Here is a 14,273-nt window from a genome sequence, read left to right on the forward strand (position 1 = left end):
AGGCTGAGGCAGGCGGATCACCTGAGGTTGGGAGTTCAAGACCAGCCTGGCCAACATGCTGAAACCCTGTCTCTACTAAAAATACAAAAATTAGTCATGCATGGTGGTGGGCTTCTGTAATCCCAGATACTTGGGAGGATGAGGCATGAGAATCATTTGAACCCAGGAGGCAGAAATTGCAGTGAGCCCAGGATTGCAGAGATTGTGCCACTGCACTCCAGCCTGGGTCACAGAGTGAGACTCTATCTCAAACAAATGAACAAAAATATTGGCCAGGTACAGTGGCTGACACCTGTAATCCTAGCACTTTGGGAGGCCAAGGAGGGTGGGTCACTAGCGGCCAGGAGTTTGAGACCAGCCTGGCCAACATAGTGAAACCCCATCTCTACTAAAAAAAAAAAAAAAAAAAAATTAGCGGGATGTGGTGGCAGGCTCCTATAATCCCAGCTACTCTGGAGGCTGAGGCAGGAGAACTGCTTAAACTCGGGAGGCAGAGGTTGCAGTGAGCCAAGATTGCACCACTGAATTCCAGCCCGGGAGACAGAGCGAGACTCTGTCTTAAAATAGAAAAAAGTAACCTAAATTCTATTTATCTTTACAATCACAATTTATTTTAAATCTATTGTTTAAATCCAAGAATACATAGTACCAAAAGGAACAGAGACAAAAATTTCACCTGGATCATTATGAATCCTCAGATGAATATGGGTATCAGTCCACATGGGTCAGAAGGGTATAACTGGGAGTTCTCCAAATTAACTTCTACGTAGGATACGATGTTTATTATATGCTAAGAAACTAAAAAAAAAGTTGCTGATTTGAATCTTTCATATGCATTATTAAAACTCAACAGTAATTGTACCCATTGTTTAGAATGTATGACAATATTAAATAAAAAATTGGTGCAGAGGGGAGGTAGAATATTTAATTGTAGACATTCCTTAGAATTGCCAGAATGTGGTGATAATCAAAAGCAGACTGACTTTCTGTTGTTTTATCATTGTATTTAAATTATCAACAAACAATGCTTCTCATTACTGCCTGTGCCCAGGACTGCTCACTTCCCCATAGTTGGTACAACACTGGATGACAAATACTTCTGCAAATTGGCAGTGATCCAGTGGTGAAAGGAAAATTAGTGATGCAGCCAGGCATGGTGGCTCATGCCTGTAGTCCCAACACTTTGGGAGGCTGAAATGGGTGGATCACCCGAGGTCAGGAGTTTGAGACCAGCCTGGCCAACATGGCAAACCCCATCTATACTAAAAGTACAAAAATTAGCTGGGCTTGGAAGTGCATGCCTGTAGTCCCAGCTACTCTGGAGGCTGAGGCAGGAGAATTGCTTGAACCCGGAAGGCAGAGGTTGGAGTGAGTTGGGATCATGCCACTGCACTCCAGACTGGGTGACAAGAGTGAGATTCCATCTCAAAAAAAAAAACAAAAAACAAAAAACAAAAAAAAATCAATGATGCGAAGGAGAGAGAGAGAGAGAGAGACAATGGCTAGGGCCAAGTCTCTGGGCACATGAGAGGAGAAGGGACCAGAGGCACCAGCAGGTGAGCTGACAGATCAGAGCACAGACAGTTCATCCACAGCAATAAGAGGCAAGACAGAGTCTATAGGTACAGATGAATGCAGGCCTGTCATCTAAGGTGTTCTTTCTTGGTTTCTTTCTCAGAAGTGGAACTGGATTCAGAGACTTTTCACAGTCCCAGAGACAGAGGATCCTGTTTCTTTAAGGACCCTTTATTACCTACTTTAATTTTCTTTTTTTTCTCTTTTTTTTTTTTTTTTGTTTGTTTGTTTTGTTTTGTTTTGAGGTGGAGTCTCACTCTGCCACCCAGGCTGGAGTGCAGTGGCACGAACTCAGCCCACTGCAGTCTCTGCCTTGCAGGTTCAAGCGATTCTCCTGCCTCAGCCTCCCAAGTAGCTGGGACTTCAGGTGCCTGCCACCACGCTTGGCTTATTTTTGTATTTTCTGTAGAGATGGGATTTCACCATGTTAGTCACGCTGGTTTCAAACTCCTGACCTCAAGTGATCTGCCCACCTTGGCATCCCAAAGTGATGGGATTATAGGCTTGAACCACTGCACCTGCCTAGTTTTATTTTCTTGAAAAGTTTAATCACTTTTAGTATCTGTTCTTTACTGGTATTTTTTTTTTCTTTTTTCATGATAGAGGTTGCCATGGATGTCACTGGTATTAATGCTTGACTGGTATCAACTATACTGATCCAAAAGAAGACATTCTTGTGATTTTGGAACTAAGACGATCAATTCCCTTTAACAGGGAATAAATGGTTAAGGCAGCTCTGATTTGGGAAATCCATTTGTGAGCACTCTAGAATTTTCTTTTTTTGCTTTTCATCTCTGAGAGAGACGCTACGGAGCTGCGAGTGGCCGGGTGGGGTGGGAGATGCCGCCTCGGAACAGTGCTTGTCCTTTTCTGTAGAGTTTTATTTTGATATTTTCACATTGCTCAGAGAGAATTCCACCCAAAGGTCCTCAAGTGCCATGAAAAGGACAAGGAAAGAGCATCTTTGAACAGTGGCATTGTTAAATGCCAAGAGCCTGCCTCTCCAGTGGATAATTTTGAGATATTCTGAAACACTTTTCAAAGGCTTTGCTAAGTACTCATTGTGGAAAAGGACACATTCTATATTAAACTCACACTGGGATCAGAGATGGCCTTGGGTAAGACTGTGAACTAGACGATATCTGTAGCCCTCTTTTTGTTGCTTCTTCCTCCATTAGTGATGCTCCAGCCCCTTCCCCCATACCTCTTCAAGGCTTCTGGGGTCTTTCCCCCTCCGTCTTTTTGCCTTATATGATTGAGTGCCATGGAAGGATAGATATCAGTAACTTAGATCTTGGTGTTCTGCTGCAGACTTTTCCAGTGTTGCTGCTTATTCCTCCATACCCACAGACCTTTAACTGCTTCTCTGCCTTCAGTGTGGCTTTCCTCCATCCTCCAGTCCACCCTTTGCGCTGCAGTCAGTAAGGGACATATTATCTTGCCTTTGCTTATCAGTGAGCCTTAACTTTTGCCACATCTTGCCTTTTTCTCTATCCTCCAGCCAAATCAAACAAAGTGCTGTCATTTCCTCAAACCCATCATGTTCTCAACACACCGCCCCCCGCCAACCCCGTGTTCTCAAACCCCAAGCTTTGGCTGATACAGTGCCCTCTCCCTGGAATACTCTTCCTTGCCACCTTCCTCTGTCCCTTACTCATTCTGCATATCTCAATTTAGGGACCAGTTCTAAGAAGCCTTCCCTGGCCCTCCCCATTCAGGTTAGATGAAACTCACAGGTAATTTTTTTTGTACTAATCCCCTTATATTGTAATTACTTGCATCTTTTTCTTTTCCCTCCACCTTCTATGAGATTTTGATTGGGGTGGCTCTGCCTACAATTATTTCTCTTTTTCTAGGAAGGGAACATCTGCAAGGGTGGTGGTAGGTGATGGTAGTAGCAATGCCAGTGGTATCGGGCTAATCCCCTGGCCAGAGATTATGACCTATGTGTTCAATAAGAAACACTACATGAAGAATGATAGGATAAATTTAGATGAATGCACTACTTTTCTCCCTACAATAGTTGCATTTTAATCCCTAACTTTATCCCACCTATCGGCTAGAAATTCCATTTTTTAACAGCTTAAGAATAAATTCATATCAATAATAACTTTGAATGAATGTTTTTCATATTTGAGGTACTATGCTAGGAACTCAAGGGGCATATAAGAATGAATAATACACAGCCTAAATCCTCAAGAAATGTAAAATCTATTACACTTATGGTTGCAAATGCCCTTTAAAAATAAACACATACACATATCCAAGGGGTTGAAAAAGATTAAAATATTTGTTTTAAAATTTGATTTAATCCTGTTTTTGAAAGCTGGTAAAAGTGGAGAGGAAGCATTCTTAGCTTTATAACAACTACTGTTTATCTGGGATTGTTTTCTAATACCCTGCATCTTACAAAAAAAGTGTTATTTCTCTCTCTCTCTCTCTGTTTCTTTCTTTTTTTTTTTTTTTTTGAGACAGAGTCTTGCTCTCTTGCCCAGGCTGGAGTGCAGGGGCATGATCTTGGCTCACTGCAACCTTTGCCTCCTGGGTTCAAGTGATTCTTGTGTCTCAGTCTCCCAAGTAGCTGGGATTACAGGTATGTGCCACCATTGCTGGCTAATTTTTTTATATTTTTAGTAGAAAAGGAGTTTCACTATAGGCCAGGCTGGTCTTGAACTCCTCGACTCAAGCAATTCAACCACCTTGGCCTCCCAAAATGCTGGGATTACAGACATGAGTCACCATGCCTGGGCAAGGAGTGTTATTTCTCATTGTGAAATGAAAACATCTGTCTCTTGTTAAAGGTATCTTGGAACACTTGTGTAACTGTAGAACACTCTTTTTCTGGCCAGGCCTGGTGGCTTACGCCCGTAATCCCAGCACTTTGGGAGGCCGTGGCGGGTGGATCACAAGGTCAAGAGATCTAGACCATCCTGGCCAACACGGTGAAACCACATCTCCAAATTAAAAAAAAAAAAAGAAGACTTTTTTCTTGTATTTGAAACAATATCCCCTGCTTAATTTCCTTGACTTGTCCACATAACAATAAAATGTAACTTCAAATGAAAAACATTCGCATAAAGAATCATTCGCTAGCTCATCCCATGTATATACCTATAAGCAAACACAAGTATTTGTTAGGAACCTTTCATGTGGCCAGCACAATCCTAGGTACTATGATTTACGGAATAAATGGAACTGTACAAATTACAGTGTACTTAAATTTACAGGACCACGATGTTGCCCTCCTTTAAAGATGAAAGAAAATGCAATCATAAGTAGGGATGATAGTGGCGGGAAAGAGGCCACAGTGGTTTTCTGTAGTGTTTGGATAGAATAGAGTGGTTACTGTCTAAAAGTTTTCTGTCTTGATGACCCTTTCTTGGTCCTTTGGGTAGATAAAGCAAGCACTTTTTATGATTCCTCTCTGCGACCATTGGTATTTCTGGGTTGCCAGCTTCTCCAGCACCCAATTTGGGATATGGGAGGCAAAAAGAAAATCGGAGAACTCACTGCTACGTGGTTCTTGGGATTGCGAGGTCCATAATTGGTCTGCCACCTTCTCCCCACTTTTCAGAGTCTTCTTATGTTTGTTTAGATAGATAACATTTTAGCTGTTCGTAGCAGAATGAATAGGAAGAAATGTGTTTATGTTGTCCCTGCCTCTCCCAATATTTGAAGCATCTAAGACAGCAGAAAAGAACAGTCATGATGCTGCCATTTACCCCTTATAAAATAAGACAAATTAGGAAATAAGAAAAGCACAGGTATCTAGGGAACAAATCTGGTTGGTTTTCTGCCTTAAGTTCAGATTATTTGTCTTTATCTCCATCTTGTCCAGGGTGGAGAATTAACTGGAGACAATAAACATTATCCTTGCTAATATTTCGTGTTCATGTATGATAATATGCATTATGATTAAAGAAATGAAAGTATAATCATTTGTTAGCTAGGAAATTACTGAATCCTTATCAAGACCTTGATGAGAATGTTGAAAAAGTAGTGATGAGGAAAATTGTGTTTGAAGTCATCCTGCATACTTTTAATGAGTTAATTATAATTAGCAATTATATACATCTCTTGAATATTAAAATATTTTGAAGTAGGCAGTCATATACTCATTAACAGTGTTCCACTATGTGATGAGGTCACCAGTGGGCCATTGCATTGCATCATATGGTCACTTTAACTGAAATCTTGTTGGAGTGGGAGGAGGAATTAATCATGGTGGAATAGAATCTGATGTTCAAATAAAGCAAGTTGATTTTGGAGCTGTATTAGAAAATGGAAAATGTTACAAAAGTGCAGAGTATAAAATAAATCAGAACTGCCAACACTGTCACCATTTCAAAGTTACAGGGTGAGGCAGAGATTATTTGGATTTTCATTTCCTATAAGATGTAAAGGATGAAACAGAGTCAGAGAAACACAATACTTCTGGGTTTAGTTCACTGGTTACAGATGTTCAGAAGTTAATTATGAATATTTGCTACCTTAAGTCATATGCTGAAATACTAACTTGTATTTTGATCACCAATAAATAATTATTTAGGGAGTATACAGTTATTGAAATACTTTGTATTTGACTATAAAGTTTACTATGTAAAAATGGGCTGTCTGTAAAATATTTTTTCTTGAATTTTTGTTTTTTTTGAGATGGAGTCTTACTTTGTCACCCAGGTTGGAGTGCAGTGGCTTGATCTTGGCTCACTGCACCTCTGCCTCCTAGGTTAAAGTGATTCTCCTGCCTCAGCCGCTTGAGTAGCTGGGATTACAGGGATGCACCACCATGCCTGGCTAATTGTTGTATTTTTAGTAGAGCTGGTCTGACCATGTTGGCTAGGCTGGTCTCGAACTCCTGACCTCAGGTGATCTATCCGCCTTGCCCTCTCAAAGTGCTGGGATTACAGAGGTGGCCACTGCACCCAGCCTTTCTTTACATTTTTATCCAACAAAAGGACTTCATCAATATGGCCTTTGCTCACAATAATCAAAGTAAAATTATTTCTTTACTTTCAGAGAGTATCACTAACACCTCCAGACAAAAGTTATGAGAACATATGGGGAAGAAAATTAATCTGATTATTAAAATTTCCTTAATGTTGCAAAACTGGTATTGATTATCAGTGATAAATATATATTATATATTATGGTCTCTAAACAAAGTAGGAGAAAAATGAAAATCTGATGCTCCAGACTGTGTTGGCCAATTAAGGAGGAGCTTTATGCTTTGGCAGAGGTGTAATTTCAAAGGAATAAATACTCAAAGAAGGACTAAGGTTTGGCATTTCTTTTTTATTCTTTATTTGCTAACAAAAAATATTCACTGTAAAATTGCCTCACTGAGGCTTTAGGATCGTGAAATTTCAATTTTAGCATCAAAAGTAACTTGTGGGCTGGATGCAGTGGCTCATGCTCATAATTCCAGCACTTTGGGAGGCTGAGGTGTAAGGATTGCTTGAGGCCAGGAGTTCGAGGCTGTGGTGAGGTATGATCATACCACTGCAGTCCAGCCTGGGTGACAGACCTAGACCCTGTCTCTCTCTCTAAAAAAAGTGGTTTGTGTATGCAATGACTTCCCCTGTGAGTTTAAAAAATTGACAAAAGAAATGTAACCATCATGACTATAATATTCTGCTTGTTTCATGATAATTTGATAAGCTGTCAAACAAGTTTTAAAAGATTCTTTTACATACTTTACAAATGCTCTTTTGACTGGTGAGGGCACTCAAGACACTTGAGATCACAATGAGGGACAGTTCAATCAGAGAATCGACCCTGTTTTAGATATCTCACACTGTGTAACAAATTATCCCAAAATATAACTGCAAATAAAATTACAAATATTCATGATCTCATACAGCTTCTGAGTATCAGGAATAATCTAGGAGGTGCTTAGAGGGTAGATTTGATTCAAGATAACTCAAAGATATGTAGTCAAGCTTAATAGGGCTGCAACCATCTGATAGTTCAACTGGGGAAGGATCTATTTCCAAGCTTATGTGACTGTTTGCAGATTTCTCATACTTGCTGACTGTGGACTGCAGTCTCAGTTCCTTGCCACATAGACCTCTCCATAAGCTACCTGAGTATCCTCATGATACAACAGCTGGCTTCCTCCAAACTGAGAGAGCTGAGCCCAAGAAAGAATCCACAGCCACAAATAACCTTATCTCAAAAGTGATATGCTATTGCTTTTTCTTTATTTTACTGGTAAACCATGGTACAAGGTAGGAGGGGACAACACCAAGTAGTCAATACTGGAAGGAAGGATCACTGGCCCCCATGATCCTTGAAAACTGGCTACCACAGGTTCATGTGGCAGATTTGCAATTTGGATTCACCTAGAAGTTACATTAAAGCATACCTCCTCTAGTAGTCATTACCTGTTACTGGGAAGAAATGACTAGTGACCATTCAGACTGCAAGGGGCAAATGGAAATTTGCTGTCATTTCTCTGCTAGCATTATATAGCCTCTCCATAACTTAAGTGTACTGAGTGTACTAAGAAATAACAACTCAACTTTTAGATACACTTTTCATGGGTACCAAGATCCAAGAATAATTTTAAAAATATACATGATCTACAATATAGTTCTGAGAAGGGTATAATGTATAATAAAGTAAAACAGTATGCTGTCACAGAAAGTTAGGTGATTACCAATCCTATGCATTTAGAAATCAAGCTTTAAAACCTTGCTATGAAAAAGATGGAAAACAAGAGACCCTTTTAGCTTTCTTATTTCCCAGCTTGAATAATTTAATTGGATTTTATAATATCAGTAGGAATCAATGACTGCTTTTAGCCTTCCTACTTTGGGTGAAAGATAAGTCACTTTGAACATTCCTGGTAGTAAATTTCCAGGTAGAGAGATATAACCATTAAAAATTACCATATATACTTCTTGGCTTTTTGTAAAAGAAATTTCTAATAGTTTTCAATGTGGGAAAGTTTTCTAATGGGTGTCATATAAATCAGCTACTTGAAACTCACAAACCATAAGGTACCTGACCCAGGCAAATCATATACCGAGTGATAGGACATAAACAGCTCTACTGCACTTACATGCACAAATACATAAATAAACAGCCAATTTAAAATCTAATAGGATTTTTAATCATCAAATAACTTATCCATCTAGTTAGGTCTAGACCTATCTGCAGGCTAGAAAGGCTGTTTAAAAGGCAGAGTTGTGGGCCGGGCGCGGTGGCTCAAACCTATAATCCCAGTACTTTGGGAGGCCGAGGCGGGTGGATCACGAGGTCAAGAGATCGAGACCATCCTGGTCAACATGGTGAAACCCGTCTCTACTGAAAATACAAAAATTAGCTGGGCATGGTGGCATGCGCCTGTAGTCCCAGCTACTTGGGAGACTGAGGCAGGAGAATTGCTTGAACCCAGAAGGCGGAGGTTGCGGTGAGCTGAGATCGCGCCATTGCACTCCAGCCTGGGTAACAAGAGCGAAACTCTGACTCAAAAAAAACAAAACAAACTAACAAAAAAAGGCAGAGTTGTGGACAAGTGCGGTGAGCCATGCCTGTAATTCCAGCACTTTGGGGGGCCGAGGCTGGTGGATCACTTGAGACCAGCCTGGGCAACATGGTGAAACCCTGTCTCTACAACACACACACACACACACACACACACACACACACACACAGCTGGGCGTGGAGGCTGAGGTGGGTGGGTTGCTTGAGCCCTGACTGCATTCCAGCCTGGGCAACAGTGTGAGACCCTGCCTCCAAAAAAAAAAAAAAAAAAGAGTTGTGCCTACAGATGGTGACTCCTTCCCTCCAGGTTATGTGTGCTTACATCTTCCCTCAGCCTTAGCTAAGTAAGAGATGCCCTGCCCTTCAGGAGAGAGAATTATTGCAGGTAAAGAGCTGATGATTTCTGCCCAAGGAAGAAAAGGAGACAGGAAGGTATGGGCTGCTGACTTTATTTTAGCAGTGGTTTACCACCTTGGCTGTATATTAGAATCAGATTCTGCCGAGTGGGATTCAGGCACTAAACGTTTTTTAAGCTCCCCAGGTGATTTTAATGTGCACCCAATAGTGAGACTCTTTGTCTTAGGTCAGAGGTCTCATTTCAGCACTCATCAGAATCACCTGGAGAGGATGTTAAATTTATAGAATGCTAGGCCCCATCCTCCAGTCAGATTCAGGAGGACTAGGGTGGGACCCATCATTTGCATATTTAACAAGTTCCCAGATGCTGCTGATGCTGCTGCACCACGCCGACAAGTCTTAGAAAAATTTGGCTCTTGTTATATTTTTATACAACAAAAAATGGAGTTCAGCTGTGAGTGGGGTGTAGGGGGAGGAATGAAAATTGGTAAATGCAGAGGACAGATACCACTAGTCTCCCTTCTTTTCTTCCCCATCTTCTTCAAAGCTGAAGTTAGACTGAGATCTACCCCTGCACTGCCCCTCCTCGATTTTCTTCATTTTTCACAGATTGAGGAAATAACCTGTGAACGGCCCAAAGCTGGCTAGGTCCAACCTAATCATCCGTTTTAGCTGGTCTCTTCGCTCACACAGGCCGACTGCCTCTCCGCCTTGGCCCCCGCCTCCAGTTGAGCCCAAGCCATCCATTAACTTTTCTCTCCTACCCAGCCACGCCCCCGCCGTCCTCCGCGGTTGCGCACGTGATGTGTGCATCGTTCAAAACGTGCCCCCTGTCTCCCTCTTCGTGCGTTGCCTGCTGCGCAGGCGCAAACGGCCAGGTGCTGGAGGTGCTGTCATGGCCTACCTCAACCCGGTGGTAAGGAGGGCTTCAGGCTCTGTGTAGAGGGAGCGCCCTAGGACTCTGGGTTCACGGCAGCTGAACCCTGCACACCCTTTTGTTTCCCCTGACACTTTACAGACTGTCATAAACCCTCTTCCTTGGGGGCTGAGGCTCTTCCTCACCTCTGTGTCGGAGGAAGAGGATGAGGGCCGGTAATTCAGCAGGAAGTTGGGCCAGCCCCGCTGGAAGAAAAAGTGTCCTTTTTCTCTTTTCACCCAAACTGAGGCTATCTAGTTGGGTGTTTGTTTAGAGGTGGAACTCACCCTCAACCTTGCTTGTTTCCTAGATGTTAGTAAAACCCCAAGTTCGGTTGTATTAATTTTACTGTGGACAGTGTTAATTCCAAGCTGTATTGTTTACTGCTTGAAATAACAATGTGATACCTTATGTTAGTTACCTCCCCGCGTGATTTTAGTGTCTTCCCCTACCCGCCCATTTCGTCGTCCTTTAACATCTGAATGCTTAAGTGTACAACCTATATACATTGCCCTCCTACCCCTAACGGACACTTAATTTGCACAGTGAGAATTTATAGTCTCAGTGGCACTTATGAGACCATCAGTCTTAAAAACCTGAATCAAAGAATACAAATTGAGGATTCATCTTTAGTAGCAATTCATCTCAACAGACTTCACATTTCGTGAAAGGCAATGTGCTTGTCCAGACCTATGTAATTTTATGGGTTCCGAGTATAATATTTGCAGTATAAAAGCTCCATTTTTAGAGAGTTGCTACTTTAATTATATCTGTTTTATGATAGCGTGTTTTAAGATACATAAAATACGTATACTCTGCCTGAATATAAGCTTACTGGCTATGCCAATTTACCTGATGTGAATTCTATGAAGGAGTGAGTGTCTGTGTTTTAAATAGAGAAGTTGACATGGACTAGATATGGTTTTAATAAAGGTAACAGGAAAAGCAATACAAAGTCTGTGGTCCTAGAAGAGAAAATATGTTCAAAATCTATTTTGATTTTTGAAAAATTGTGTTCTAATGGGTACTTCTTGACCACTGCTGTGTAAAGATGTTTTCAGCTCTAGGAGTTTTTTCCTTCAATGTTAAGTGTGATCACACTAGCTGGGACTACCACTGATGCATCAATTTAGTATGCCTTTATCATGATAAACTGTTTTACAAGAAGCAACTAATTTAGGGGCATTTAGTCTTAGTACATATGCTTGTGAATAACATTATTAAAATGTTACTGATTGGCCTATTCATATAGGCTTACCCTTGGTCTTTAGAAGGATTAGTTTAAAGCATAGCTGCTTTTGTGGGCCGGGGACGGTGACTTACGCCTGCAATCCTAGCACTTTGGGAGGCTGAGGTGGGCAGATTACTTGAGCCGAGGAATTCAAAACCAGCCTGACCAACATAATGAAACCCCATCTCTACTAAAAATACAAAAAATTAGCTTGGTAAGGTGGCATGCGCCTGTAGTCCCAGCTACTCCACAGGCTGAGACAGGAGAATCACTTGAACCCAGGAGGCAGATGTTGCAGTGAGCACAGATCATGCCACTGCACTCCAGCCTGGTGACAGAGCAAGACTCGTCACAAAAAAAAAAAAAAAAAAAAAATGCATAGCTACTTATGGCATGAGCAGGAGTATTTTTTTGTTTTGTTTTGTTTTTTAAAGACATTCCATCTTTTTATTTATTTATTTATTTATTTTTTTAAAGACGGAGTTTCACCATATTGGTCAGGCTGGTCTTGAACTCCTGACCTCAGGTGATCTGCCCGCCTCAGCCTCCCAAAGAGCTGGGATTACAGGCGTGAGCCACCGCGCCTGGCTGAGCAGGAGTATTTAAGAGTATTTATTTATAGGGTAGTATGAAAAGGCAGTCCTAGAGTTTCACAATTTTCATTTTCATTTTGGCCTGATTAAGCAATTTGAAATAAAAGCAACTCAACTAAATTCTTGCTTTGCTGTTTCTTGCCCGTGGAACTTCCACTAGGTCAGTATTGTCAGCACATAGCATTGCCGTTTTGGCCTGGGGGCATAGTTTATATAGATTTGAAGGGCTGAGTGTTTTCACGTACCCCTTTTTTTGTTGCCATAACTAGTGTTTAATCTGGGTAGAAGTCTGCTTAATTTTGTTGTCATGGCATGTTTGACTAGGAGGTATTTTAGAAAGTTATTTAGTCTCTTCAGTATGCACGGTGGATGGGTAAGGTTCGTTTGTGCCCTTCTTAGGTTCTGTTAGGAAATCCATTTTGGAACAGTTGTATTTGACAATGGTCCAGAATATGTATTTTTTGGACTGGGTGTATTTTGGAAGCGAGATGGACTTTGATTGCTCTATTTTAAATGCTTACCCAGTCTTCTGGCTTGGAGTTTATTTACATTTGTGGAAATAATACAGTGAACCCTAAAAAATCGCCTTTGGCCACTTTGATCAAAAGGTAAATTGAAAACAGAAGGCCTATTTCCAGCTGCCTTGCATTAATTTCTCTTTTTAAAAGGAGTTGAGGATGTTAAATACTGACACAAAAGGCAAGTAACATGACAATAACCATACATCTTTGAGATTATTAGCTCGTATGTTATTGTGTTCCTGTAATTCAGTCTTGTAGATAGGCCGAGATTATGGGTCTGAAGCCAACACAATTTATGGAAAGCTAAGACTGTATTGGGAATAGGAATGTACTTAGTAAAAGTTTTTATGGTGACTTTACAAGACTAGTAGGCATACTGCATATATTTTAAGGCTAAATATGTTCAAACTTGAGAAGTTAAAACTTTTAACAGGTGGGGTACAGTGGCTTATGCTTGTAATCCTAGCACTTTGGGAGGCTGAGGTGGGTGGATCACAAGGTCAGGAGTTTGAGACCAGCCTGATCAACATGGTGAAATCCCGTCTCTACTAAAAATACAAAAATTAGCTGGGCATGGTGGCATGTGCTTGTAATTCCAGCTACTTAGTAGGCTGAAGCAGGAGAATTGCTTGAAACTGGGTGGTGGAGGTTGCAGTGTGCAGAGATCATGCCACTGCATTTAAGCCTGGGTGACAGAGCGTGACTCCATCTAAACAAAACGAAGCAAAATAAAATAAAACTTTAACAATTTCTTTTATATAGCCTAAACTCTACAGATCTGTAATCGAAGATGTAATTGAAGGAGTTCGGGATCTATTTGCTGAAGAAGGTATAGAGGAACAAGTTTTAAAAGACTTGAAGCAGGTTTGTAGCCAATACAACTTTTTCTTCCTGTCTTTTGTTGTTTTTTCAGTGCACAAAATTGATATAGTTCTGATCTCTCAAATTATAGTTTAATACTTTATTCATTGTACCATCAGGATGACAAGTTAATTTTTTAAAAACTTAAAAAAATAATTACATATGTATATCTTTTTAAAGCAAACTTTTTTTTTTTTTCTCTGCAGCTTTGGGAAACCAAGGTTTTTCAGTCTAAAGCAACAGAAGACTTCTTCAGAAATAGCATCCAGTCACCTCTGTTTACTCTTCAGTTGCCACACAACTTGCACCAAACACTGCAATCGTCAACAGGTTGGGTACAATTAGTAAATGAGTACTATTTGTATCTTCAGAATAAATTCTCATTTGGGGGTGTTTTTCAATTAGACAAGGTAATGTTCTTAGGGTGAGAAGGCTTGGATACCTAAATCATTTCTGTTAAATGAACACAGTATAAATCATTGCTCCATGTAATTATTGATTACAAACTCAGGTTGTTCAAACTAGTTTTTAAGTATTAAATTCCACAAAGGTGATAAAGCCTTTCTTTAGAGGAAAGTCACATAGTTTGTTGGCTGTTGGGAGCACCCATTGGTAATTTCAGATAATTTGATTGGGTCTAGTCAAGGATTTGAAGTAGCATAGGGAAAGGTGAGTGCTTGCAAGTTTGTGTGTTCTCTTTCTCTTACTTTTTATATGTATTATAAATCCAT

At 40.6% G+C, this 14,273-nt stretch overlaps 1 protein-coding gene across 1 annotated transcript in view; it reads left to right on the forward strand.

Moving 5' to 3' along the window:
* Positions 1-10,315: 10,315 nt before the first annotated feature.
* The window catches only part of GTF2A1L (general transcription factor IIA subunit 1 like), an 82,827-nt gene continuing 78,869 nt past the window's right edge, over positions 10,316-14,273 (forward strand). The window contains exons 1-3 of the mRNA XM_064364067.1: positions 10,316-10,336; positions 13,444-13,545; positions 13,749-13,872. Coding sequence (XP_064220137.1) covers positions 10,316-10,336; positions 13,444-13,545; positions 13,749-13,872 — 247 coding nt within the window. The remainder of the gene's footprint in view (positions 10,337-13,443; positions 13,546-13,748; positions 13,873-14,273) is intronic.

This window comes from Aotus nancymaae, unplaced genomic scaffold (genome assembly GCF_030222135.1).
Source record: "Aotus nancymaae isolate 86718 unplaced genomic scaffold, 86718_ANA_hifiasm-v0.15.2.pri h1tg000057l, whole genome shotgun sequence".
NCBI lineage: Eukaryota > Metazoa > Chordata > Mammalia > Primates > Aotidae > Aotus > Aotus nancymaae.